General features: G+C 36.4%; 1 protein-coding gene across 1 annotated transcript in view; it reads left to right on the top strand.

Annotated features, from left to right (window-relative positions):
* The window catches only part of LOC135218064 (uncharacterized), a 488,183-nt gene that overhangs the window by 145,928 nt on the left and 314,755 nt on the right, over positions 1 to 27,500 (top strand). The window contains exon 5 of the mRNA XM_064254207.1: positions 12,611 to 12,735. Coding sequence (XP_064110277.1) covers positions 12,611 to 12,735 — 125 coding nt within the window. The remainder of the gene's footprint in view (positions 1 to 12,610; positions 12,736 to 27,500) is intronic.

Consider the following 27,500-nt stretch of genomic DNA (forward strand, 5'->3'; position numbering starts at 1 on the left):
TTATTTTTAGGGGGAGTTACCTATTCTGGTCTTAATGAATAGAGGGGGTTAGCTATACGCTTTAAAGGATGCGTGGTGGGTTTCAGCATTAATAGTCCATTCACGGTATAGACACTCAATGTATATATGATTTTAGATTTTTGTTAGTAGTGATGATTTAGTGGATGTTTCCGGGGGGGGGGGGGGGGGGGGGGGATATTGTATCGCTTTGGATACATGTGATGGTATTAACCAAGTCAGACTGCACTGTTTCATTTGTGTACATAATAATCAAGTGCTACAATTGTATTCCTTACAGCCATGTTAACGAATACAAAAGAGGACAAGCTAGGAAAAATGTTACCCAGGTGAGTGATTGAGAGAGAGAAGAGAGCTTCAAGGATGTATATCAGTAATAATTGGTAAATTAATATGCAAAAATTGTCTAAATATCGCAGGTTGTGTGGCTGGGCAACAATTGTTCCAAAATTATTGCTCTGACACTTTACACAGGAATGAATGAATTTGAGTATATTAGATTAAATATCTGGGTATCTGGACCCAAAAAAAACTGGCTCCTTTTGTTTGTTTTACAATCACTATAATAACAGTTTTCTTTTATTGTTTTATATATCAAGTACCATTTGCGGTTCTGAAATACTACCGGGTGTTTCGAAATTAGAGGGGCCCCCTTCACAGAACAATGAAAGTTATGAAGTTTTCTGCTATAGCTTATCTCCAAGTACATTATCTTAAGTTTCTATTAAGCTATTTTTCATTTTACATTTCTTGTATTTTCAGACTGAGTGACTGAGTTAGATACAGCCATGGTTAACGACTCGGAGGAAATCAGATGGATTGACCGAATCCGGCCTATAACCTTCAGAGAGGCCAGGGATGCTGGCGCTTCATTCATTTCATGTTCCTGGATAGCTAAATACTTTAAAAGAGATGAATCCTTTCTTAAGAGAAACTGGAACAAAAATCTATATGACTGTCATCGTGAAAAGAGTGAGAATCTTGGAAAGGCTGAAGTCCTTTCTCAGGTAGTCAAAAGACATCATAGCTGAAGCAGTGGGTAGACCAAGAAAGTCTTAACGTAAAATGGCGCTTGAACTAGAAACAAAAAGGGTAAAGGAGAGTAACAGAGAGAAGACCGTGCATGGTTTTGTGGTTCATTTCTTAAAGATTGGGATGAAGCTGACTTTCTCTATATTGCCGCATCAGACGAATTCTTCATTTACACAGTCAGGAAGCCAAATCATAAAAATGACATTATTTGGGATGCAAAGTTGGATGATATCAGCGATGACGTGTGTTATCGCCAAGTTGTGAAATTTCCTGAATGTTTGGGAATTTTTCTCTGTTTTACAGCCAAACGGTTAATGTGGATCATTAAAGAAAAAGGACAGTCGTGGAATGGCGAATACGTCAGAGAAACTGTGCTTACTGGTGGAGTATTTCCTCTCTTCAGAGATCCTGAAAATGTGTTATCTGTTGAAAAAGTCACATTTTTGCATAATAAGGCACCATTTTTTCAAGGCTCTTCAGACACAGAAGCTGCTTCAAAACAGTGATATTGATTTCTTCTCGTAAAGTGAATTTCCAGGTAGCTCCCCTGACCTTAATGTGTGTGAAAACATTGGTAGTATCTTAAAAGATCGTGTTGAAGCCCGCACAGTGAACCATGACGGTGTACCAAGCCTCGACGACCTGGGAAGAGAGGGGACCAAACTGCTCAAGGAAATGGAGTTTGAGTCTCGGCTTTTTTGCGATTTGCTGAAATCATACCCCTCAAGAATGCAGGCTGTGGTGCAGGCAGATGGAGGCCACACAAAATATTATAAACTTAGAGAGAAACTTAAATAAATACCTGTTCTGAATTACTTTTGTTTTTGTCCATAACAATTTTAGTTTATGCTGTAGAGGGGAGGGGGCGGTCTAATTTCGTAACACCCTGTATATATCATTTATGATGATATTTGAATAGGGAATAGTTTCAGTTTAATGTTATCGAGAGCTATTAGATTACCATACTTATTAAGTGCGATAGGGATAGGTATGCGAGATGCTTTAACACACATTTATATATATATAATATATATGTATATATGATATATATATATATATATATATATATATATATATATAATATATATATATATATATATAATATATATAGATATATATATATATATATATAATATATAATATATATATATATATATATTATATAATCTATATATATATATCTATATAATATATATATATATATATAGATAATATATATATAAATATAATATATATATATTATAATATATATATATATATATATATGCTTTAACACACATTATATATATATAATAATGTATATAATATATATAATAATATTATATATATATATATCTATAATATATAGTAACTATTATATATATATATATAATTATAATAGATATATATATATAATATATATATATATATATATATAATATATATATATTAATTATATATATTATTATTATATTATATCTATAAGATATATTATATATCTATTATATATATCTATAATATATCTTATATATATAGATATATATATATATTATTATATATATATTATAATATAGATATATATATATATATATATATATATTATTATATAATAATATATATAATATATCAGTTCAATATTTGGTGTTCAGTTGAATGGTTTGCACTAGTCAAACCATTTCACATTTTAGTTGTAGCCAAGATAAAACTCCTAGCAAACTCAATAGGGTTAAGGGTATCGGCCCGGGGATTGAGGGGTGAATTTCGACCAAGTTGGCAAAGTTGTGTTTTTCACAGTATCTCAAAGTTAATGGTTTACTCCACTACCACACGTAAGATGATGCCGATCTGAAGCATTCTACTAGGGAAAAAAATGTAATTTTGCAAGAGCAGGTGGATACTGAAAATTAAGTAGCTCAAGAACTGAGCATCTGCTTTCCTCTTTATTACCCCAAAATTCATTTTTTTATATAGCTTTTGTTCCTTCTAGTGCATGATATGTACGATATGTATTCCCTTATGAAGAGGAGCTGGTTATGAATTTTACTTAAAAACAACAAACACGACTTAGTTACACTCTAACTTTTGTAGGGAGATTGTTATTATCTCATCTTTTTATGTTTATCACCAGATGGTAGAAAGTGACATTGTAGCAGCAACCTGCCTGGTGTTGCAAGCAGAAACAGCTAAATCAGGTGAAGAATCATGAAGAGGATGCTTGCTGTTGTTGTATATTATATGAAAAACATAACATTATGAACTCACTTTATGCCTTTGCCACAAGTCAACATTATAAGAGTTGGCAGAATAAACTCAACTGATTCCATATCGCTATCCAAGAGTTTGAGATGAGAGTTGAGCCCTGAAGCCCACACTGAACATCAGCATTCCAAACAAGGAAGTAGAAAAGTTAACACAGATAAAATGATTGCTTCCTGAAACATTCTAAAACATTTCCACAGAATAAATTTTGAGAAACAGAGGAAGTAGTATTAAGGATACACTTCTCAAAAGTCAATTTCATATCAGAATTTACGCCTAAAATCATGAGAGAGTCGTCTGACATTTATAAATCAAGGTCCAAAGGCAAAAGCGTTGTGAATTGACCAATTATCGTTTAGTTTTGGAAGGGGTATGCCTCGTGCCCCAAATGCTACTCCACTCCTGAATATGTTCGATATCTCTATTCAAGGATTCTGAAAAGACAGACCTCAGTCGTGGAAAAGGAACAACAGCTAGAAGAGAAGCAGCATTGGCGTGTGCAATTAGTTCGTTCTCCAAACCTTGCTACATGTCAGTAGTATAGATGATAAATAACAAAGGTCAAATAACATTACATTGAAAACCACCTAAAATGTCATTACGAAAGCTACTTTACTGGCCATCTACACAGACCTTTTGAATTCTGTCTTCTACAATTTATTTAGAATATTAATAATAGATCTCCCAATCCCTACAATCATAGCTAAAACGTAATTGCTTAATGATTCACAGGGTCAAAGTATGAACTTCAATCTAGACTGACCATATGAGCGTGTACACCATAGTGAGCGCTCTGCAAGAGGGTAAATAATGACAAAAGTGTAAACACAAGTATCAAGGCCTTTTACAAAATACAAACTTAAATACTTGCCAAGTGTAGATTTGTAGTCTCCATCGGTTTGTATGTTTGTCCGTACTGTCTCCCTAGTGTATATATTGTGATTTCTACTTCTATTTACCAGTCCTTCATCAGTGACTTGGAAATTAAGTCAGTATGTAATCTCTCAATTATTGGATTATTAGAGCCAAAGCCCTGTTGGATAAGGGGAAAATCTAGATAAATGCAAGTAAAAAAACTACAGGTTTATAATGGCAACTCTGTACCCTTCTTCTCCTGTACTTTGTCAATACTGCAATACAAGAAGCTCTAAATGAACAACAAAAATCATGCTTCGGACCAAAAACTTTATGCATAAAAGCAGTTACCTAGCTCATTTTTCCAAATCCTTTTTCTCGCTTGTGCAGAACACCCAGTTCGAAAATTTACAAAAAAAGAGAACATTTTTCGTTTTCCACAAACATCTTAAAATACATTGTACACAAAAAACTAAACCCCATATTTCTTTTGTATGCAACACATATGATAGGTTACATAAAAAAAAAATTTCATTTTTCCCAAACACTTTAAAACACGTAGCATACAAAAAAGTAAACTCCTTATTTTCTGTCGTACACAACATGCAATATGACAAGTTGCGCAAATGATTTTTTTTATTCTCCCCAAACATTTAGAATACATTATACAGAAAACTCCAACAAATATAGAAATAATTTCTCTCTGTCACTTACCTGAATGCGCTTCCCTTGGTGCTTATGATGGCCGGACTTTATAAAAACTTAAGAGATTTCTAAGTCCTACTCCATCTCTTCCAGCTCGAATGTGTCGTTGAGACCGGCATATTCCTCCTTTGCCTCCTGTGACTCAGGGGAGACATTAAGTGGTGAAGCGGCTGGAAGAGGTATAGAGGTGCCTAGAGGGTCAGGGTCATCAAAGTTGGGCAGCGAGACATCAGATTCTTGGTTGAAGGAACCCACATATCAACGAAGGCAACAGAAGTACTCACTTATGATTCCAAGCTCTACAGCAGATATCTCGCTGTCAGAGAGAAGGTGTCTTCATCTAGCCATCCCCATACATCATCCTCGGGAACGTCGTTGTCTCCAGTCGCAAGTTGGGCGAGGAAGTTATTGAATTTGAACCTTTGGAAGTCCATCATGCCCTCTTGTCCATTCAACATTTATTATGGTTCTACGACTGGTTGAGGGTCACTAAGTTGATGTCTCTCCACGCATTTGCAAGAGTTGTAGATGGGAGATTTCAAATAATACTTTTGAAGATTTTCCAGCATCTGTTTCCCCTGCGTATCCAAGCCTTGCTCCATCTCTCTGCCCTTCACCACTACCATCACTTTCTCCAGAACTTCCTCTGAAATAGTTATTTAGTTGCAACCATTAATAACACATAGGTCCATTGGCTGCATGAGTGCAGTCATATTAGGAGGCAAATACATAACCTAGATATGTCCTTCGTTACTAACCAGCTGGTTTGTTTTAGGATGCGCAGATGCCATCACTCGATGTCTAGTAATGCCATGGTTCTGTGTCTGATATTGAACAACGTTACAAAAAATTTATAACAGTTATGATCATGGCGGTGAACCAAGAAAGGGCTCGGTGAGTTACCAAATCAGTGGGGGCCTATCCTTCAACCCATACAGGACACATGGTTGGTTTGCATTTCCAACTACCACTAGTTTGCAATGATGCCCACCAGTAGCATTTGCACATAAAGCAGATATACATTGCTTGGAAAACTTTTAACCTTTGTAAATCATTTTCTTTCCCATCAGCCAAGATGTTAGTGGGTAAGGAGTAATAGAGCAGACCAGTTTCGTCAGCATTGTAAATTTGTCGTCAAACAATGCCTTCTTTTCTCATCAGATGTTGCAACATCTTGCAAAATTAATACATTTCCCCCACAGAAGCATCCAAAGCTTTGCTCAGAGTTTTTATTTGTTAGAAATCCTATGTCGAGTTTTAAATCGAAACTGCCAACCTTCGGACGCCTTACTGTCCGCAATCTTACATAAGGCAGCAAATTTCATAGCTGGAGGCTTCAACTCAGCAGGCCTTTGTTGGTGAACCACATGCTTCACAGTCTTTGCATTGTTTGAGAGACGAAGTATACGTTGCTTTGTTGAAGAGGCATATTGCCCTTAGTTTAAACGTTTCAGTGACACACAAAAGTTATTGCGTTCTAAATATGAGAACAATATTGCAAATGGTTATATAATCAAGAAGATTTTTTTTCTTTTTTTGAGCAGAAACCTGGCGAGATGTACATTTGGAATTCATAAAGAAGTCTGTATAAAATTGGGTTTGAGGATAAATAGTAATAGAACAGAATCAGATTGGAAGCACTTGAACTGATCAAATTGGGAAATTCCCGTTCTGATATGATCACCGTGTGTATATGAGGAAGGAAGTAATAAGTTGAATGAGAACAACAGAAGGCTATCATGTAAAAGTCAGAGGAAATGTTGGGTTCGCATGAATAGTTGGAATAACTTGGTAAAGGTCACTAATAAAGAAGAGGAATAGCATACATAGGAGAACAGAATCTTAAGGATTACCAGTCGAGATAGGATGGGAAATAGAGGTGCTTTCATTTACTATACCAGGTAGTAGAAAATAAATTCTACAAAGATAAAGATGTAAGCATGATGTTTGAGCAGCAGAGCTCCATTTATCAAATTCCTCAAAAACTTGACAAAGATATGAGAGAAGATTGCCAGTAACAGCTAATTCAAAATAGATTTTAAAAGACAGCTGCAAAATAGTTTAGTAACTGGGCATAATAATTGATGAGATTAAACAGAATCACACACGGACTTGTATTTAAAACGTGGATGCAACAAGCTGCCCTGTAGAACCGGAGGCCTAATGGAAGAGAGAAGAGTCTGCATAGGGTATAATCGAGCAATCTCTAAATAAAAGGAATGGAAACTGCTAGAACAGACAGCTACCTATATGTCCAGAGTAAAGAACCTGATACGTGAAATGAATACAAGGGTGATGATAGAGCATCAAGACAAAGAAAGTTGAGGTTGGAAGGAGTTTTAGACCTCAGACCTGGATGGTTGCCGAATATCACCTGTCCAGCTTTTAATATCACACTGAGGTAAAATAAAATTTATCTGACTGCCTCCCTAAGTTTTGTAGTTAGAGAATACAAAAATTAATTACGCTCTAGCTGCAGATCCAGTATATATTATATAAAATGCCGTTATTTAGTATACCCCACAAAATAAAATTGAATTTGTATAGCTTTCGAAAGGACCACCCTCATTCCTCCTCAGAATAAAACTGAAAGCTTTTATAGAGGTGAATAAGGCTGAATCTCACAGCTGTTACCAGGAGTCTGGGAACATCTTCAGGTGTTTGATTTCAATGCTTATCCGTTGTAATTAATAGTTTGTATGTGATGAATTGTTCTGTGCTTTTCCCAGTGAGAGCACACCCCGCTAGACTGACAAAACGAGTCATCATCTTAAAAAGCTAAAGTATTACTTACTACCTTTGCCATTCAGCTAGAAGAATTGTGTTAGTAATTTAAGTACTTTTGAACCTTGAACCTTCCTTTTCAGCTTTGAAATTTTGTTGCAGTTTTAATGACCACACCTTTGATTTGAATCTTTGCAGGTTATTGTTCAAACTTCAACTTGACATAGAATTTGAATATAGAAGTGTGTAGTATCTTGAAATAAGTTTTAAAACTGTATCCATTTGAGTATTGAAACAAGTTTTTTTTTTTTGGTGAAGTATAAATGCTGTGCATGATTTTTTTTTATACAGTGATAACATAGCTCAAACTGGGTAGCACTTAGTAGGACGACACATTTTGTGTCTTGAGGGCCATTAGGTTAAGGAATGGGCGGGCAAAGCATTCGACTGTCGTGTGCTAATTGGCGTTTTAGATGGGTAACAAGTATTGTGGTTCTGTTTTTTTAAACTTATGTCCTTTTGAAGTATTCCATTTCTCGCTGGTTACATTTTGTAGCTTCCTGGTATGGATAGGACAAGCACTAGACTTGAGTTATATTATTTGGTTGCATTCTCATTATTGTTTTGTTCACAGTGGTACTCGTTTGATATTGATTGGCATTGTCTCATTTTTGTTATTCACATGCCTACCCTGATTTTTCGTTCAAGGTTGTATGATTCATTGGGAATCTTTCAATTGTCACGTGGTGTATACTCGGAATAACTTTTCCTTATAGAAGCATTGTTACCTATGCCCAAATTTGTTATTTTCCATGCTTGCTTTGTTGCATCGTCTCTTGAAAAATGATACCCTTCTTTATGCAAGTCATTAATGTTGTAGTTTCCCTTGGTTTACAACTGGAACCCTGTAAAAGACGAAATTTTCGCTCTCTCTCTCTCTCTCTCTCTCTCTCTCTCTCTCTCTCTCTCTCTCTCTCTCTCTCTCTCTCTCTCTCTCTTCTGGTGTGTTCCCTGCCCTTACGAGCAATTTTTGAATAAATTTTATTACATGTAATGTATTTTTCTAAGCCTTCTGTAGATGTTCCGATTTAGTTAGCTATTACCTAGTTTATTTTTATCTTGAATTCTCTCTCATGTAACTTGTAAATGTAAGGTTTGTAGGATAGTTACGATTTTAACTGAATTTAATTCTTAAGCCTGAATTCAGAATTCGCTTGTAATTTTAGTGCGTCTACATTTTCCCATGAATTACGACGATGACGATGATGATGGTGAGGGTGAGGATGATGAAGTAAGATCATTTAAACCATTAAATGACAGATTTTTACGACCTTGTAATATGGTCGTAATCTAAGTCTTGATTAATCATTTGTAGTCAAGCAGTCATATTGCAGCAGGGCTCACCGAAGTTATTCCCAGAAAATTGGAAGTTCTGCCCTCCTGTTATTATTCGGTATCTGATATTGAATCTGTCGGTGAATTCATGGTAGTAAAATTCCTGGAGACCATTCAGGCATTATCCTATTATTATTCATTAACTCTGCTTGGACCAGTCAGCTCCGTGTATTTAATGTTCGACTTCATTACGCATTTACATAGGTCACTTCTGGTCGGGTAGAGACAGACAAACACGCAGACAGACAGACAGGCAGAGAGCTTTTATAGTGAGAGGTTTTTTTTTAGCATTAACCGTCACGAGGTAAAGGACTTCTCTTAGGTATCTGTAGATTGCATTTTTTGTCACGGGTCGTCTTCCTCCTTCGGTGACATCTTTTCATGTTGCTATGAAGTAATCAGAACTTTGCTATAATAACTTTTTCACTTATTCTATGTCAAATAACGGCTTTACTGGCAACGTAGATTCTAATTTTTGAGTTAAGAAATTATCCTATTTTGCATAATGATCCCTAAAAAATGTTTAATGGTTATTAGTCTTTAATTTTTCTACGTTTGTAATGAGAATGCAGCCCGACTTAGGATTACTGAAGAAAATACTGTGGTAGGTTTCTGTTTCTCTAAATATCGACGATTATGATAGACTATCAGCGGATAGTCTATTGTTTGTCACTTTTACATAAGTTGTACTCTAACAGGGATCTTTAACATCACAATTGATCCTTGTTCCACTTATCCTGCCGAGAACAGCCAGATTCACTAAACAGCAGCTGTCGAACTCAGTCTCAGAGGTCCTTTATTCCTCTCACCGTTGGACTGTGGAACAACCTCCCTGAGGATGTGGTGCAGTTGGAACTACAAAATTCAAGCGGAGATGCATTGCACTACTACCCTAATACAATTCAGCCTGTATTGTGGTATCTTCCATTTTTATTTATTTATTAATTTATCTGTTTTTCTAATAACTGATCTCCCCTTTCTGTATTTTCCCATTAACTTCTGTTACTACTTTCGAATGAACACCATATTCTTTGTAAGCTTGAATTTCAAGTCGTGGCCCTTGTGGGTTGTTCCAGATGAATAGTGTTCATCTTCTGAATATTAAATAGAATAAATAAGTACTAATTAGACAATTATTTATATCTGTATTTATGAGGACGGCCACTATAGGATAGGATTCCTGCCTAACACCTGGCATCTTCATCCTTCAGGAGTCAGGTCTGTTGGTTTCTTTAGCGATCGAGTCCTTTCATTCAACTTTCTATTTCTGTTCCGTGTCTTCGCCTTGAATGGATAAGGACTGTGACCATTCCGTATATTGCAAGGATGACATTTGGTTTCATGCATACGGGATTATTAAAGGGACAACAAACAATGCGGGTGTAACGGGAAACCTGTTTTTAGTTCTAAATGACCAGGTTATCGTATGGTTCTGCAGAAAACTTGCAAATTTAAATGAAGTATTATTTATTCATGGGTTATGTGTCATGGGTGGTCAGATAGTCGCTAAATTTAATGTTTTTATTAAAGGGGTGGGAGGGGGGGGATAGAGGCAGAAAAGGGGGTGAGAAAATGGATTTGCTCCCTGTATTTTGCAAAGTGAATGTTAATGTTTCCAAATATGAACTATAATAATTGCCTTTCATGTTGAATTAGGAAGCAGGTGTTCAACGTTTTTGCAATAAAATATGTGCATAGGCATCAATCATACTTCCGCACAAATGAATGTTCCCTATCCAAAATCCTGACTGGTGAACACTTCGGAATTTTCACTTTATGGTAAAAATCAGAGTTCTCTCATATGTAAATGTCTCTTGAATTTCATGTTAGATTTTAATAGTTGCAGAACACTTTTTATGCGGGGATCTAAAATGGGAAACTGGACGCACTCTTGTTGCTTAAAAATTTATTATGCCTAACAAATCTTTCATCAGATGAGTTTCATTTGAGTAAATCTTCCATTCCTCCGGAAAGAATTTTTTTTATATATATGCAGAGACAAAGCTGCATTTTTGTCAACCAAAGAAATATGATCCTTCATAAAATTGGATGTTCCAGAAGAAATTCCGCCTCCTACTATACGACCGAAACAGCCAAGAGTACGGATTCTTTTTCCTGTTCCAGTCTTGCTTTTGATTGTAGGTAGTAGCACGATTGTTGAAAGCATTCTAGTTGGAATTGTAAGTAAGAAAAATGGACATTTATGGGTCTTTATTATATTTTATATCTGTCTAGTTTTAACTAAAGTTGCAAATAATACTTGAATGTATCTGATGCTACGTTTAGGAATTGGCAGTACTTCAGTCTTGAGAAAGTTAGACTTCATCCATGGAAGAACAATGAGCATGATGAAGGATACGAGACTCATCCTAAATGGACAAAGTTTCCTTTTTTAAGGGATGAAAATATTCATTACCTTCTGCGTTGGACCTTTATTATTATAGTGGTCTTAGATTGCATTGCTACGTGCTAATGACTGAACACTGTCTGCTAAGAACCGCACCAAAGTAACAAAGGGCGTCAGTATTGTTATTATTTTCCAGTTCAGATTATTGTGTTTTCAGCTGATGTAACAAACAAAATTTTTCATAAGTGTAATTTGCAAAATAATAGTCAATAAAAAATGCTGATGGTCAAATGACCGAATTTACTGTAGTACAATTTCACGTTGATTGTTTCATTAACATGATTTATAAATGTTCAGATATATTTCTTTCCACTCTTTAACTTGCGTGAAAGACTTCATGAGATTTTCCTTGTGGAAACATAAAGCGCAGAATTTACCCAATGGCAAATGTTGCCATAGAGAATGTTGGAAGCTAAAATATATTACTTTGATTCCGGTTGAACATTCCCATTTTTGTTTTCAGGTAGTGAGAACGGATGTTCTTTTTGTACATGTATTTCACAATTGTCAGTCGTAACCGTTATTAATAATACAACTTTATCGAATAAAGAAAAGTACTGGAAGCTCACTAATGCAGGTAATTTACAAGATCTGCATAAATAGGATTCGATAAGAAATGAAGCCTGCCAATGGAACAAGCACATGTGATATCCTGGAATAAGGTACCTTTTGTTTCTTTTCTTTTTTTCTTTTTTTAAGACTAGAGATCTATTCTTTATTTAAAAGTGCGTAGGTGGAATTGACGAGGATGAGAAATGCATTGAAAATTTATCTCTCTCTCTCTCTCTCTCTCTCTCTCTCTCTCTCTCTCTCTCTCTCTCTCTCTCTGTCGCAGAATGGATTTTGACATCCGAATGTTGCTGAATGGATTTGAAGCCTCTGATGGTATTTGCTCTTGTTTCTGTCATTTTGAGCGATGATTCTAAGCTCCGGGGCGTCACTGAAATTTATGAATCTTATATGTAAAATCTGGATGAAGCTGACAAACTTTATATTCATCTGTTATACATGGAACAGTGACATGTAAGGGAGGGGAAAGTACACGAAAAGACTAATAAATATGCATTATTTGTCTTTGCTTAAAAAGTACGCTGTGAATGTTTTTTTCAGCATTCTTGTGGGTTAAAGCTTACATAGACAAACTGTTAAAGGAAAAAAAATTTTGAAATTCACAAAGTGTGTTGGATTAAAGAGACTTATAAGAAAATTATTAATTTGGATTTTTTCGATTCTCAGGGAATCTTGGAAAAATCGATTTTGTGGCAGAGTACGACTACGACCTCTACATCAGGCCTGACACATCAAACCCTCGCTACAGGCTGTGGTTTAATTTCACTGTGGATAATGTCAAGGCTGATCAGGTAAGCTTGTCTTTTGATATTCATTATTTCATATCTCTTGAGGCTGTAATGACTCCTGAAGGATCGTTATATGCTGCTTAAGTACTTCTTATCATTTGCTTTGTGTTCTGTACTCAACTACTGCATGATTACTCTTTTCTCTTTGATGACTTATGGTTAATATATGCTGTGATCAGTTCATAATCAGAATTTTTAAAGCATGCGCTAAATATACAATATAGATCTCCGGTACTGACTAGGGAAGGGCCCTTACTCCCGGGAATCGCTCCGTCCTAACATGACCTAGTGGCCGGACTGGAGGAAGTTAACTGCCCTCAGACACCGTTGCATTTTAACCCAACCTAACCGCGGACGCCGACCCTCGAACAATAATCTTTTCTCTTGAAATTCCCAACCCTTTGATTGATAACATGTCCCCGGGCTGGAATCACCCTTTCTTTTTGCTCATTAGTTGAATGCAGAAAATTATTTAAAATAGTTATCGTATCCCATTCTAGTTTTTGATGAGCTTATGTATGGTAGTAGCAGAGCAATGACTTCGGCTTGCTATTAATTCAACTATTGGATAAGCAGGATTGCATGCCCTGACGTTCTCTGCGACTGAACCTCTCGTTGTTTATTTTGTGTTAGAATAGTCTTGCACCCAGACTTATGTATAAATGGACTAAAAAAATATTCTTGTGTGGCACAACCACATTTTTTTTCAAGTGGATTGGAGATTAACAAGAAACTCTACTAGTCTTCTCACTGAGTTTATTTCAAGGTCATATGTTTGTGAGGTCCTTGGATATGTTAGACATTCTGTCCAATGTGTCTAGGGTGCAAAATTTGTTTATATTATGACTTCTTTACATCCCGGATCCCCTCAGAATTGAATGACTTAACATAAGTCATAATCCAGATAGTTTATGGGAGCTTTCTGCTCTTTTCCCGTTCAAAGTATAGCGGTAGATATTTTGTTATTTCTCTTGAGCTTCGTTTTTTTTTTTTTTTTTTTTTTTTTTTTTTTTTTTTTTTTTTTTTTTTTTTTTTTTTTTTTTTTTTTTTTTTTTTTTTTGCTGGCTCTGGCGGGATTGGGCTTCAGAGCCTCACAGACTCTTCAAATAATCTTGCAGTCAGGAAATGAAGAATGTTTTACATTCTCCGCGTACACCCTCACATGTCATTACCATTCCTTTTACCGTGAATAAATTGCATCTAATTTAGATGCAGTATGTTCATACATTATGCAGCGACTTGAACTATTCGGGAATTCACCAGCAGTAATATATAAATTTTAAATAGAGAAAAGAGACATCATATAGGGCTAGTGGCTTACACAGAATATGCATCGAGGTTTGAGTATGCTGTGCTTATACACTTCAATGGTTCCTTGGGTGCGTGTGTTGGAATGGAGGGCCATATGTCATTTTAAAGGTAGTGAAATAAATTTCGATCCCTTGTGAAAGAAACTTCATCAGTTTTAGCAGTTAAGAAAGTCATTGCTATCCTTTGCAAATTTTAATAGCAAACATCCACAGTAGAATCCTATCGTTGATGTTTTAATCAAACTGACGCTATAAGGAACTACAGTATCGTTGGGTAGCTGCACAATCGTTGATAGAAATGAAACTGACAACTTTACGCACCAGCACAAATGTTGACAAGTCTTTGGGGACACTGGAAAATTTTCACATTTAACATGAGGTTTTTGATAGACACGGGCTGTTTTTTAAGTGCTCACCCTCCCCCTTAAAATGATTTATATTTTATGATTTCAATGGGCTAAAGTAATACAAACTTATTCATAGATTAGGTGAATATTTCTCTGAAATATAATTTTTCACTTTTGCAATAGCGAACTTTTGTAGCAACATAATCTTTGAGTTTCCAGATTTTGAGAACGAAATCAGTCACTTTCCTCGTCATTGTGGAGTCTGTAATATGTTATGTATTGAGAAGGATAATTAATTGGATCATAGATACAGAATTGGATTTGGAATTGACTGTAGCCGAATTTTTGCTGGGAAAGTGGTTTGAGGATAGAGCGCCTTGACCATTAACTTACAATGCATTTGTCCTGTAGCATCAATTTGTGTTTTAATGATGCTTTCTATATGAATGATAATATGAAAGTTATTTTGTATGATATGGCATTAATGAACAAGCGGTATTCGTTACCGTTAAATTCAGTTACTGAATCTTAAAATGAAAATAATATTTTGGGAAGTGGTTTTCATAACGAGAAACCTCAAATTATCACATTGTCATTTCAAGAACAACCAACAGGTCACTGTCTCCCAATACGTTTCTTCATTTATGTCAATCAAAATTCGTTTACTCGTTCTTAGAATATCTACGAACGCAAAAGTGTGTACAGGCACACACGAGTGAAAGCATTAACTCTCCGACTTCATCTACAAGTATATACATAGTTTATTTACGTTAACGAAAAGCTTTTTCGCATTCGGCATTTCAGATTACGGAATATAACAAAACAAAAAAACAATAAAACAGAAATATACCGGGCAATTTAGAACTTAGTTAAGAATACTAAGCATAATGCATATTTTGTAGGCATAGAACAAGTATGCACTGGGTGTTAGTTATGAACATGAAGACACTTAAAATTAAATACTATTTTCTTCTCTGATCGAGATCAGATAGACATGAATTCTTGTAGTAACGCAGGCAATAAAACACCACATATACTGGGCACTAATAGAATAGTCATAATATACTTAAAGACAAATTGCAGATATATGACGTTAATTGCATTCCCTACTAAGATTGCAATACGATGTTAACTGCATTATCTGCTTAAATTAAAATATATCCAGGTATGCAGTAAGGTAAATATATTTTGACCATTCATTCTAATCATTATTATATTACGTGGGAACTAATATGTCCTTGCCTAGAAATTCTTTTTCATAAATGGATTATGGCAAGACGGATCAGTTTGCGGAGTGACAGGTATCCATGAATGCTTTTCATCATTTGTAGAAGAGGTTCAAGTGGCATTTTTGTCCTAATTTTATTTACTTATAAAGGTCGGGCATTCAAAGGAATCCAGCTCTTGACAAGACTATTCTGTAGTAAAATGTAAACGTCCATACAGTTATTTGTTGGATGCAGATGTGAAAAGCTTCCTCCTTCTAAAGCTCCCAAAAATCTTTATTGAAGTGTCTACTTTTAGAAGCTTTTGTAGAATAAATTACCAGTATCAAGCTTCCTTACAAAAAGAGATGTTATAGATTATCATCATCTGTTTTAGTTAATCGGGAGCTTTGTACGCATTAAAGATTGCATCTCTATATGTATTTATTTAACAAAAGAAGAGCACCTAAGGAGAGGGGAAGACGTATTCTCGAGCCATTTATTGTCCTAGATCCAGATAATCTTTATAGAGTTCTAATAATGTTAACTTCAGTTGCCATGCATTTGGCGAATGTTAACAATTTCCTGTCATGATTATAAGGATGAATACTCTTATAAAAGTTGCGTTAGCCTAAAATCAGTGTTTTACTCGCATAGCGTTTTATTTCCGCGTTTCTTCTTATGATAGGAGCGTTATTCGATTGCCTGTAACCTGGTAAAGAAATGCGATGAAATGGTTCGTTTCTGTGCAGCCGATATTTTTACATTTGAGTGCTTGAGAGATTTCATGCCCACCAGGAGTGGATTGCCATGTGCAGTAAAACATCTTAAAACCGTAGTTGTTGTTACCCAAAATCAGCTTCCGTTGGGATTACCCTTTCGAAATTGGTTTCCTCAAACTTGCTCTTGTGTTAGATGGTAAATTAGATGTAGTCGCCGTAAATGAAATTTCGATAAAAAAAAAAATTGAGCCAATGTTTTTCCTAACTACTTTTCACAGTGATATGGTAATTTCCGTGTAGGAGAATTTGAATGTGTCCCTTCCCAAATGATTTAATTTCGAAAAATAGCTAATGGGAAAATGTTCACTGTAAAACGGTTCGGTGGTCTAGTAGCCATTGTCGTATTTGTTTCTGCATTGCTGGATAACAAAGGGTAGGTAGAGAAAAATAACATCGTGTCCTCAAAGGCGGTCCAGCCGTCACAGCAGGAGCTCTTATTAAAGCAAGCGGACTGATAACGTACCAAAACATTTCTTGTCTTTTAATTAATTTTCCAGGTTTTTGGTCTGACCTTTTTCACATTATCCCATTATTGGCATGCTTGCTAAGGTTCCCCCTCCACAAGCCCAGCCAAACACAGAAAGGGAGGTAGGATATTGGGTCGAAAAAGTGCGTATTCTGAGGGGGGTGGGAGGGCCGGCGACGGGAAAGGTGTTTATATATTTCCATACCAAGAAGTAGGCAGAGGGAATTATTTTTATTACACAATCTTTTAGTGGTAGGCGATCAGGGTCGATTTTTACCTTGACTGCTTGATTCTGAAACTTCAGGAATTGAGCCTTCTTGCAGGAATTAATCATCATTGCCATGTGCAGTCTGCTCTACTTTCATACTAGCTGATCAGATTGCATTTTCAGTTTTAGAATGCAATGATGGCACTGACAGGAATTCTGCTTGTGCAAAGAGAGCTTGCATTATTTTAATGAATACATGATAAAGTACTGTTCTTAAGTCACCCGCATATGAGATTGAATTCTGTGCAGTCGTCTATCTATTGTAAGGTTGCATTAATGATGATTAAAGATATGAACAGTTGTATGGCCATTGACAGCGTGAAAAACCAGTAGGTAAGTGTCTTGTACACCAACAGCCAATTGGGTTTTCACATTTTTGACTATGTTCATTGCACTCCTAATTGTGAGTGTACTAGCATCAGTTTTTGCTTGAAGTGCATCATTTTTGTGGCTTTCTATTGTTCTAGATATCATCAGGATTTCCTTTGATATATTTTTAGCTAAGAAATTTATCTGCAACGTTTGATTAATTCTGATATGAACCATGCATCCAGGTAAACCTTCCTAGCTGTCTGCCCTAAATGTTCATGAATTTTCATTGGTGTTTCCCTGTAACTATCAAAGTCAAAATCTTTGAATCTGACTTGAACATTCATAGGTAGCAAGAATCATCTTGATTGTTGCACTGCTGGTCCACCTAATCTATGAAAGCATCCATCGTCCAACAACATGCGTCTTGGTGTTTATGTCCAAAACCTGTTCTGCTTCCTTGAGTATCCCGATAAATTCGTGTTTTTTTGGTACCTGTATCATCTGGTTCATAGTGAAGAGAGATTATGGAACAGGTCTCTTTGCTCATGTCCTTTTGAAGAGCATGTACTCCCGTGGGCCTTTCTATTTTGCATTTCTTTGATGGCTTCATGTTTTCAAGAGGTTGATCATCCTCAAGATCCATCTGCATTCCTTAGTCCTCACTGCTTCTTTCATTTTTCCCCACACTGACTCTCATTGTGGTTATGTTGAGTGGGTGAAGACTTACTCCCTCGGGTTCTTTAGTACGCCTTGGGTAATGCCTTTTTTCTTTTGAATTAAAACTGTGCTCATTGTATTGCTTCCGAAGTGTGTTAATTAATCCTCATGGCTTCTGTGGCCATTGCTTTGTGCATCTTCAAATCCTCTAGTGGAGCAGGAATAAAATCAGCCTTCCACTGAACATTAAATGGAGTGTTAAGATTCTTATAAGTTAAATGGAAAAGGGCATGGCAGGAGGCTAAATGTAGTTGAGCTAATACAAACAACGGCTTTAAGCGGACAAGAAAAAAGCAACAGCTGAGTTATGATTGTGGGGGTTGTTCCCATAGAATAACAAAAGCCTACCCACACAGCATCACATTACTGCTTACCATCCGCTGGGAAGCAAAGGCTTTTTGTATGTGGTGAATGGAACCCAGATACTGTGAAGGGATTCATGAACGCCTTAAAGAGAGGACACTTGGTTTATCCAAAAACAACTTTGTTTAGTAAAGTTGTTTTTTAATTGAGGCAGATTGTATTACCTTTTAGCCACATGGAGCAATAAATACCAGTGTACCCTGTATGCATATTCAGCTGTAACCTCAACTGAGGAGGGTTTATTTGACACCTTAATAATTACTTATTTTGAGTTTGTAAATAAACCAGTGACTAAGTAATATTTTGAGTTTGTAAATAAACCAGTGACTAAGTAATATTTTGAGTTTGTAAATAAACCAGTGACTAAGTAATATTTTGAGTTTGTAAATAAACCAGTGACTAAGTAATATTTTGAGTTTGTAAATAAACCAGTGATTAAGTAATATTTTGAGTTTGTAAATAAACCAGTGATTAAGTAATATTTTGAGTTTGTAAATAAACCAGTGACTAAGTAATAACTTGGATGTTTTTAAAGATTTTCCTGGATTCTGGGAACAATACTAAATAGAAAAGAAAACAACAGTGAATAATAAAGGAATAATACTGTATGAAGAAATAAACCTAAAAAGAAAGTGGCAATATACAAATCTAATGGAGAATGAAATCCGAAATAAAAATGGCTTCTCTCTTAACGGTAACAAACAATAACACAAAGAGAAATGCGACATGAAATTTAAAACTTATGCCACAAATATGCCACAAATTTATAGTGGGGAACTTGCAAAGATATTCAACTATATATATACATGTATGAATGTATATATATACGTGTATGTATATATTATGTGTTAGATGGTAAGTGTATATAATATATATATTATATATATAAATATAATAATCACTATAATATTGTAAATATATATATATTAATTATATATTGTGGTTATATATATACATACACATACACACACACACACACACACACACACACATTTATATATTTATATATATATATATATATATATATATATATATATATATATATATATAAATATATATATATATATATCTGTCACCTTGGTAGTTGGCGGTTGTTAGTCAAGTCCAGCCATCGTGGTACACATATCTCAGGAAATATTCAACTGATCAGAATGAAACTTTGGGTTTAGAGGTTTTCCACCAAGGTCTCTAATCGTGGGAAATTTCATCGAAATCCGTTGAGCCGTTCCGGAGAGCCAGATATCAATATTTGGCATTCAAGGGATGTGGACGGTAGGGGTGATACTTTTTCAGAAAGCTCGTATTCTGGAGGGGTGCCTCTCGGGGTTTAGTTTTTGAAATCGCGAAATTTTAAAGTTACAGTATGCCATTCAAATTAGCCACCAAAATTCTCATTTCCTGACACTCGGGTACGGACTGCACACAACAATATATGAAACTTCATTTTCTTAATGTGTGTGATTAGCAAGTGTTGTTAGGAGAAGCTGACTGACTTAATGTTAATTATCTTAATTAAGAATGATCACAGGTTGAATTTACCTATTCGGTTTTGGTTGACCTACCCTAGAAAGAACCTCCTCAGTTAGAATGTTTCCATACATACGTAATCCCCTATTCCTTTGTTACCACATTATTTTTCTCGATGTAGGGCGTTGCATTGCAAAAAAGGGACTGAAATCACTGGCAAAAATGTGACGAAATCACAGAAGGGTTAGTGAAGCCCAGCCACAAGAGACAGACATGGAGGTCAGGGGATACAAAGGAAGGGGTAGGGTTGGGATGATGAGAGCAAAAAGTAGGAGTCTTCTCAATCAGTATAGAAAGCGAGAGCCATTATAATATGCACAACGTTAACCACACCTGAAAAGATAGGCACTCGTACTTCAAGCAATACAATTTGAAAGACATAGCAAATGTATCCACTCGGAAGTGCGCGATCATATAAAGACAGCTTCCTTGTGGGTAACTTTTCTTTTTATGGAGTTTTTCTTCTTTTTTCTTCTTTGTCATCGAGAATAATATGGGCGAACTTTCCAATTGCTGCTGCTGCTGAGACTAGAGTAATGTCCAACAAAAACCTGGCCGGGTCAGTGTTGGGTGTTACTGGATCAGGCGCTCTTGCATAATTTCACACCATCAGCGGTGGTTCGTTCAAACCGAAGCCTATTCAATATGCGCATCATAATGGCACTTGCTTTCTCTATTGAGAAAACTCTTTACTTTTCGCTTTCATCATTATTTATCAGGTTGCAGAGTAAAGCCCTACGTCCTTTGTATCCCCCTGACCTCCATATCTGTCTCTTGTGGCTGGGCTTTACTGCCCGTTTGTGACTTAATCACTTTTTCTCCCTGCGCTGAAAATGCACTCCAATATTACCCACCTCATTGCACTAGTATAAGGGAGACTTATCTGCAGTGTTTCACTAACATTAAAGTTCTTCCTTCCAGCACATCTTGTCCACCTTGTATCTGCCTTTTACCTTTTAGGACTTCTTTTCCCCTCTCGCCCTTTTAACACAAGTAAATTGTTCACTCCTCTCCAGCCTTTCATCTTTCAGTATGCACATGGCCGGGATATCTTAAAATACTTTGATCCATCCTTTCACCTAAGATACACAGTTGCCTTGTCAGATTTTCACGTCATATGTACAAAACAAACAGTCTTTTTCGGTTCGCATTCAGCACAATCACTTCAGTCCATCAATGAAAGTTGGTTCATCAGCCTTTCATACATTCCCGGCCTGGCTTCCATAGGCACAGTAAGCATCTTCCTAATAGTTTGCACAAACTAGACCACCTTCCTAGCTTTATTTTTTTACTTGCTTCTTCTCCTCTTCTGTACTCATTCATTATATTTCCACAATACTCAAGTCAGCCACGGTTCCTATGTTCCCTCACAACCAGGCTCCTACTCATTTTTACCATTGCTCTGATTCTACATACACTTTCAGATTTATCCATTAGTTTATTGCGCTATCTGCAAGTGTCAGCCATTTCCATAATCTATTTGCAACACATTTTGTAATCTCACAATAATGCCCCGATATCTTTTGTCTTTTCTCTGGCTTCTTGTGATATTCTATAATGAAATAAAACAGCCACACAGGCATAACACTTGACAAAGACCCATTTGCACTCCATATCAGTCACCTTCGCATCTACATATTTTGAAACACACTAGTTTCCATTACAAGAACTTTTGATAGCTCTCAACAACTCATATTCTGTTCCTCCACATTATGTGTGTGGAATCACACAGAAGCTTTTTAAAAGGTTCATATGTAATGGTTATATTAATAATTAAGAGAGTGGCATTATTATGAAGTTGTACACGGTCATTTATATTATTCTTTCTAAGTGGAGAGTGGAAAATAATATTGTAGAGGAGTATGAAGGGAGTGATGTAAAAGTAAAAAGAAAGGAAAGGAAAAGATGTAAGAATACATATAAAAAGCATCGCAAAGAGAACAGCTTAAGACAACCGGCGTCAGGGGGCTACATATTGTCAAGCCATCATTATGTTCATGAGCTTTAGTGCTCGATCAAGTGTCCAGCCAACACCTGCATATGTCTATGAATCGCTGGAAGGCGAAAATTTGCTGGCATCAGGACTGTTGATATTCAGGCTGTGTTGTATGTTTTTAGGATTGTATTTATGTTTGGTTATTCCAAATGGTTAATATTCTCATAAACTTAAAACGGTGCTGATGTACTGATAATGGAATTAAGCACGTTCCTTTAACGTATACATTTTATGAAGGATTTCAATGATGTAATATTCATTTGCAGAATGATTTCGGATTTGAAGATATATCTATTTGGTATTTAATATGTGTCTTTATATAGACAATGCTCATTTACTTGAAACTTGGCTTTAGCCAATATGAGTTTTTGTTATTTATATACATTATATTCATTATGCTTTCATTATATATTTTTGGGTTATGTATTTATTCATTATTGAACCTTTTCGGGTTATAAACACATGTATATGTGTATATGTATCATTTTTCTCTTGGTATCAATGATATGATTTGTTGCATCCTTTAGATGATATTTCATTAGTCATAGCAGTTCAGTACATATAATATTTGGATTTGTTTGTTTAGTAACTTGAACTACTGTATATTATTAGAGACTGTCATGCATTATGATGACATATATAGGGAAGTTTGCCTGTTGGGTCGGCAAAGTACTGTTTGCCAATGGACTCTCGCTCCATTTGTTAACGAAGCTACAACGTAGCCGGAATTTTGACTACGGCAGTACGGAGCTCGTCAGCAAGCAAAGAGGTGCTCTGCTTTGAGGAGTAGTGGGGCAGTGTAAGGACGTGGTCCGGTAGCCCTTGAGTAAACTGGAAGAATCGCCAAGGAGTGGGCAGCAAATATCGTAATACATCTTGGGTAGTGATCACCTTTTGTTACGTGTGCTTTCTCTCCGTGGGTTTTCTTTTAGGTAATTGTGTTAAATTTGGTGTTCAAAATTTTATGGAATGTGACTTTTGAAGTATTGTGGTTTTGTGTTGATACTTTAATTTTGGTGTAATTGGTGTTCTGTCATTGTAAGAGACTTTTCTTTTGTTTTCTTTTAGGTGTTGACCGCAAACCACGTACCGACTATTTTGTCCTGGTCTATTTAATTGCTTTATACGTTGCTGTGTGATTAGTTTGCATTTAATTGTTAGTTAGCTATTATTTTGGTTTATGTTCAATCTAAGTTTTTTTGTAATAAATATATTTTTAAAGAAATTGGTTTCCTTTCTGCAATATTTACCATTGTCTTGTGTATGAACCTTTTATGAAGGGAACGGTCTCCTTTACCCTAGTGAATTAAGCCATAACAAGCTTTAACTATAAAATTCATGTGACAGAGACCCCCTTTTCAGATGGTTTTGGTTTTTGTGTGCGGTCTAGTATGAATGTGTGCATAAATGCTTTGGTTGGTTATATCCTTTTAGCCAGGATTTTTTATGTTTTAGGTCGCTGATTGTTTAATTCGTTGATGCTCTCGATATGATATTGTGCCAACATGTGAGGACTACGTGAGTGGTGGCCGAGCATCTATAATTATTATGAAATGAAATTATACCTAATCAATTATGATTCTTTCGAAGTGGAAAGTGGAAAATAGTATTGTACAGGAAATAACTGAATGATATATTAAGTTTTTCATTCAAAGTTGAAAGGAATTTGTGAAGAACTTCAAACATTCAGATGACGAAGTCCTAACTAGGGGAAAGTTATATCTTGTTGATGCAGTCATTTTTGGTCAGAGAGCTTGTGTTTGACGATGTTGACGTGCTTGCATTGTTACTAAATCGTAAGGTCAATTATTTATGTGCTAAACACATCGCCCTCGTGATATGTCATGAACAGTATGTACCACTTATATGGTGTTGCTACTTAATATATTATTGTCATTATTGTTGTGAGTTTATCATTACTATGCTATTTTATTTTCATTCATGTTCAAATGACTTGTGTATCATCTTTAATGTTAAACCATGTTGTCAAGTTAGTCCTTTGTGACAGTCGTGAGAAATTGCAATTGTTTACCAGTGTGCGCGGAGTTTGTGTGAAAAAGAGTGAATGTGAAAGGAAACGCAGAGATTCTCGGAGAAAACTGCCTGAGAGGATAGGGACCTCATACTCTCTTTTTTTAAACAAATGTTTTAAATGTAAAGATCTTCCTCATTTCAAGAACTCTCCACTAAACCTATCAAACTTAGTATATACCGCGTGCTTCATTTCTTTATACTTTCTAACTTTTCCCAAACTGTTTGTATAATAAATTATTGTTTCAAGCACTCTCCCTTGCCTAAACCTACGTTGGCTTTGTCACATTATCTGTTATTGAGTGGAACATTGATTTAATTTATCCAGGCACACCTCATATATTTCATCACTTTATCACCAACATACCACAGCATCTCGCTTATACTGCCATTAACCCAAGTTGTCTTTCCTCAATCTTCCTCTGGAGCTCCCATTAACGTCCTCAACATTAGCTTTCAAAAACATTTTCAAGCTTGCAGGAACCCTTTCTTTTGTCATCCTGTTCTTTGTCCTTTTAATCTTCCACGGTCTTCACATTAAAAAAGAAAAAAAATCACTCATTTATAAAAGGTCACCATCAACTTCAAAGCATCTCTCAGCGTACATCATTTATTTTGGTATCCACTAGATACATGATCAACCTTTTTGCATTTACATCTCCGTAGAACAACTTATTTTACCCAAAGTCCTTACTTCCCCTTTCCTCTCGATTTTTATTACTTTCCTCACTTTTCTTTCTGACTTCTTAACTACACTGTCCATCCTTCTGTAACCAATAGCTTTTCTTTCTGACTGACTTCTTAACTACACTGTCCATCTTTCTGTAGCCATTATATGACTTCTTTTCATACAGTTGTACCACAAATAATCTTATTTATTGTTCAGCGAACCTTTCATGTCCTCATCCTATCAATCGACTTTTATTCACTCTTCCTACCCTGCTATACTCATAAGACTGTCTCCTGTATATCAACATAGAATTTTACAAGCTCGCCACAACCTACCTTTTCATGTTTACCTTTGCCCATATTTCTCTTTATATGCTATTCTCATTTCTTTGTTATTGAACTCACTTGTTTTCATTACATTTACAACCGCATTTTCACCCTTTTGTTTCACTAAAGATTATATGTGTTGGATATATCTTAACTTTCAGTTGAACCAATTAATGATCAGATATGCCTCCAGCTAGTCATCTCACCATTACATGCATCAGGAAATTTCTTCCATATAATTATTGCTTTCCCTCACTATTTTCCCCCTCTCATGCGTATTACCGAATACGATTTTGATGGTGTGCACTACACTGTGCCAGAACCTGGCACTGCCCATCATGTCTCCCCTACCCTCCTGATCCCCTACCTATCCCATCCCCAACTGGGGTGGACAAACAGGTTTGCAGGAAGAGAGGGTGGATGTGTCATGTCTCCCCTAACTACCTGATCCCCTACATACCCTGCCCCCACCCAGGGCTGACAAACAAGAAAGATTCGCCCGGATTTTATATTATAGATGAGATTGTTGGTGCATGCTACATGCGCAGGAACCCAGCACTGCTGTCTCCCTTACCTTCCTGATCCCCTAACTACTCTGCCCCCACCTGGGGCGGACAACAGGTTTGCAGGGGTAGGGTGGATGTCTCTACTACCCTCCCATTCCCTTACCCAACCTGTCCAACCTGGGCGGACAAACAGGTTTGCAGGAAAAGGGTGGATGTCTCCCCTACCCTCCCATTCCCCTACCTAACGTGCCACCACCTGGGGCAGACAAACCAGTTTGCCGGGGGAGGGTGGCTGTGTCATGTCTTCCTTACTGTCCCTGGGGGAAGGCAAACAAGATCCACACAGATTTTGATTGCTCCTCATTTTGAACAAATAGCATCAGGACTCGTTCCATTTAATTTTAATTCAGTGACTCCACACCTACCGGCAGTACAATTTATTTATCTGCCACGTGTCTTTGTATGTAAATCGCACAGTGCAACAACCAAATTATATTCTGCAAACACAGCTAGTCACGTTCGTTTTAGATTTAACCAGCCTTGTGATGACACAGGTTCTTTGCTCAAAGGCAGCCCGTAATACTGGGCACGGATTCAGGCTCTCCCACAATTATTCTCTTTCAATTTTATTCTCTTCCAGTTTTGAACCAGCTTTCACAGCTTTATCTCCTATCTCACTCAGTTGTACCCAGAGTCTACCTGACAAATTTACTACCCTTTCAGTACACCTTTCAGCCAGTACTCGACTATCAGTCTGATAGTCCGAGTTCGCTTCCTGCCGCCGTTCAGTGCAGAATGAGAGGAATTTATTTCTGGTGACTAAAAATTCATTTCTCGATATGTATAATGTGGTTCGGATCCCACAATAAGCTGTAGGCCCTGTTGCTAAGAAACCAAGTGGTTCCTAGCCACGTAAAAATATCTAATCCTTCGGGCCAGCCCTAGGAGAGCTGTTAATCAGCTCAGCGATCTGGTTAAACTAAGATATACTTAACTTAGTTACCCTAAACATAATCATTCTTTCTCTCGACTTCCTGCACACGCACTACCCTTTTCATCATTGTACCTTTTCGGGACAAAAAAAATTCAGCTTATTTTTTCTTATAGAAATGAACCAGTATGAATTGTTTTAACTTTGACGGATTTCCACACATTTTGAAACCCCCGTGGCTTAGTATTTTATTCTTTCTGTGTCAGAAAATAGTAGGTCTTGCTGCTTTTAATGTGGATTAGAAAACGAGAAATGTAAGATCGATGATTTGCATATGGAGAGAAAGGGTGCTGTTTTGGCACTTAGACATAACTGCTTCCTTATGATTTTTTTTCTAACTTACAAAAGCACTTTTTGCTTATTATGTCAAAATAAAGGACGTATAACTTACTTCATTATATCTGAATAAAGTATGTTATTGCTAGGGAAATCTCGAAAGTAATCATACTCATGTCCCATATGTCCCTTATGAATAACTGACACATCCACCACAACTTGCCATTGGGCATGAGAGTTGTCTCTCTCCATTCTCATGGTGTGGGGGGGGGGGAGCTCTGAATGTACTATATATAAAATATTTCTCCCCCGGACAAAGAGATGAGATTAATAGACGGAGAGAGGATATTCAATACATAATTCAAGTGGTTTTATCTATATTGAAAACGCGGTCGAGTAGCTTTGGGACCAGTGTTCATATTCTTAGGCGCCTGACCTCAAAGATGTACGACAGCCGTTATCCGGCTGGCTGGCGAGATCTACGGCATCCGTTATCTGGGGAATATCATCTTTGGAATTTATCCTCAAAAGTCGTAATTTACAGCGGAAGGCGACACACTCGCTTACATTCCAATTGACGTGACGCGATTGGTAACAGGATTATTTTTAAATAAATGGATCACTTTAGTCGTATTCATAGCTCTCTCTCTCTCTCTCTCTCTCTCTCTCTCTCTC

The sequence above is a fragment of the Macrobrachium nipponense genome, chromosome 9 (assembly GCF_015104395.2).
Source record: "Macrobrachium nipponense isolate FS-2020 chromosome 9, ASM1510439v2, whole genome shotgun sequence".
Classification (NCBI taxonomy): Eukaryota; Metazoa; Arthropoda; class Malacostraca; order Decapoda; family Palaemonidae; genus Macrobrachium; species Macrobrachium nipponense.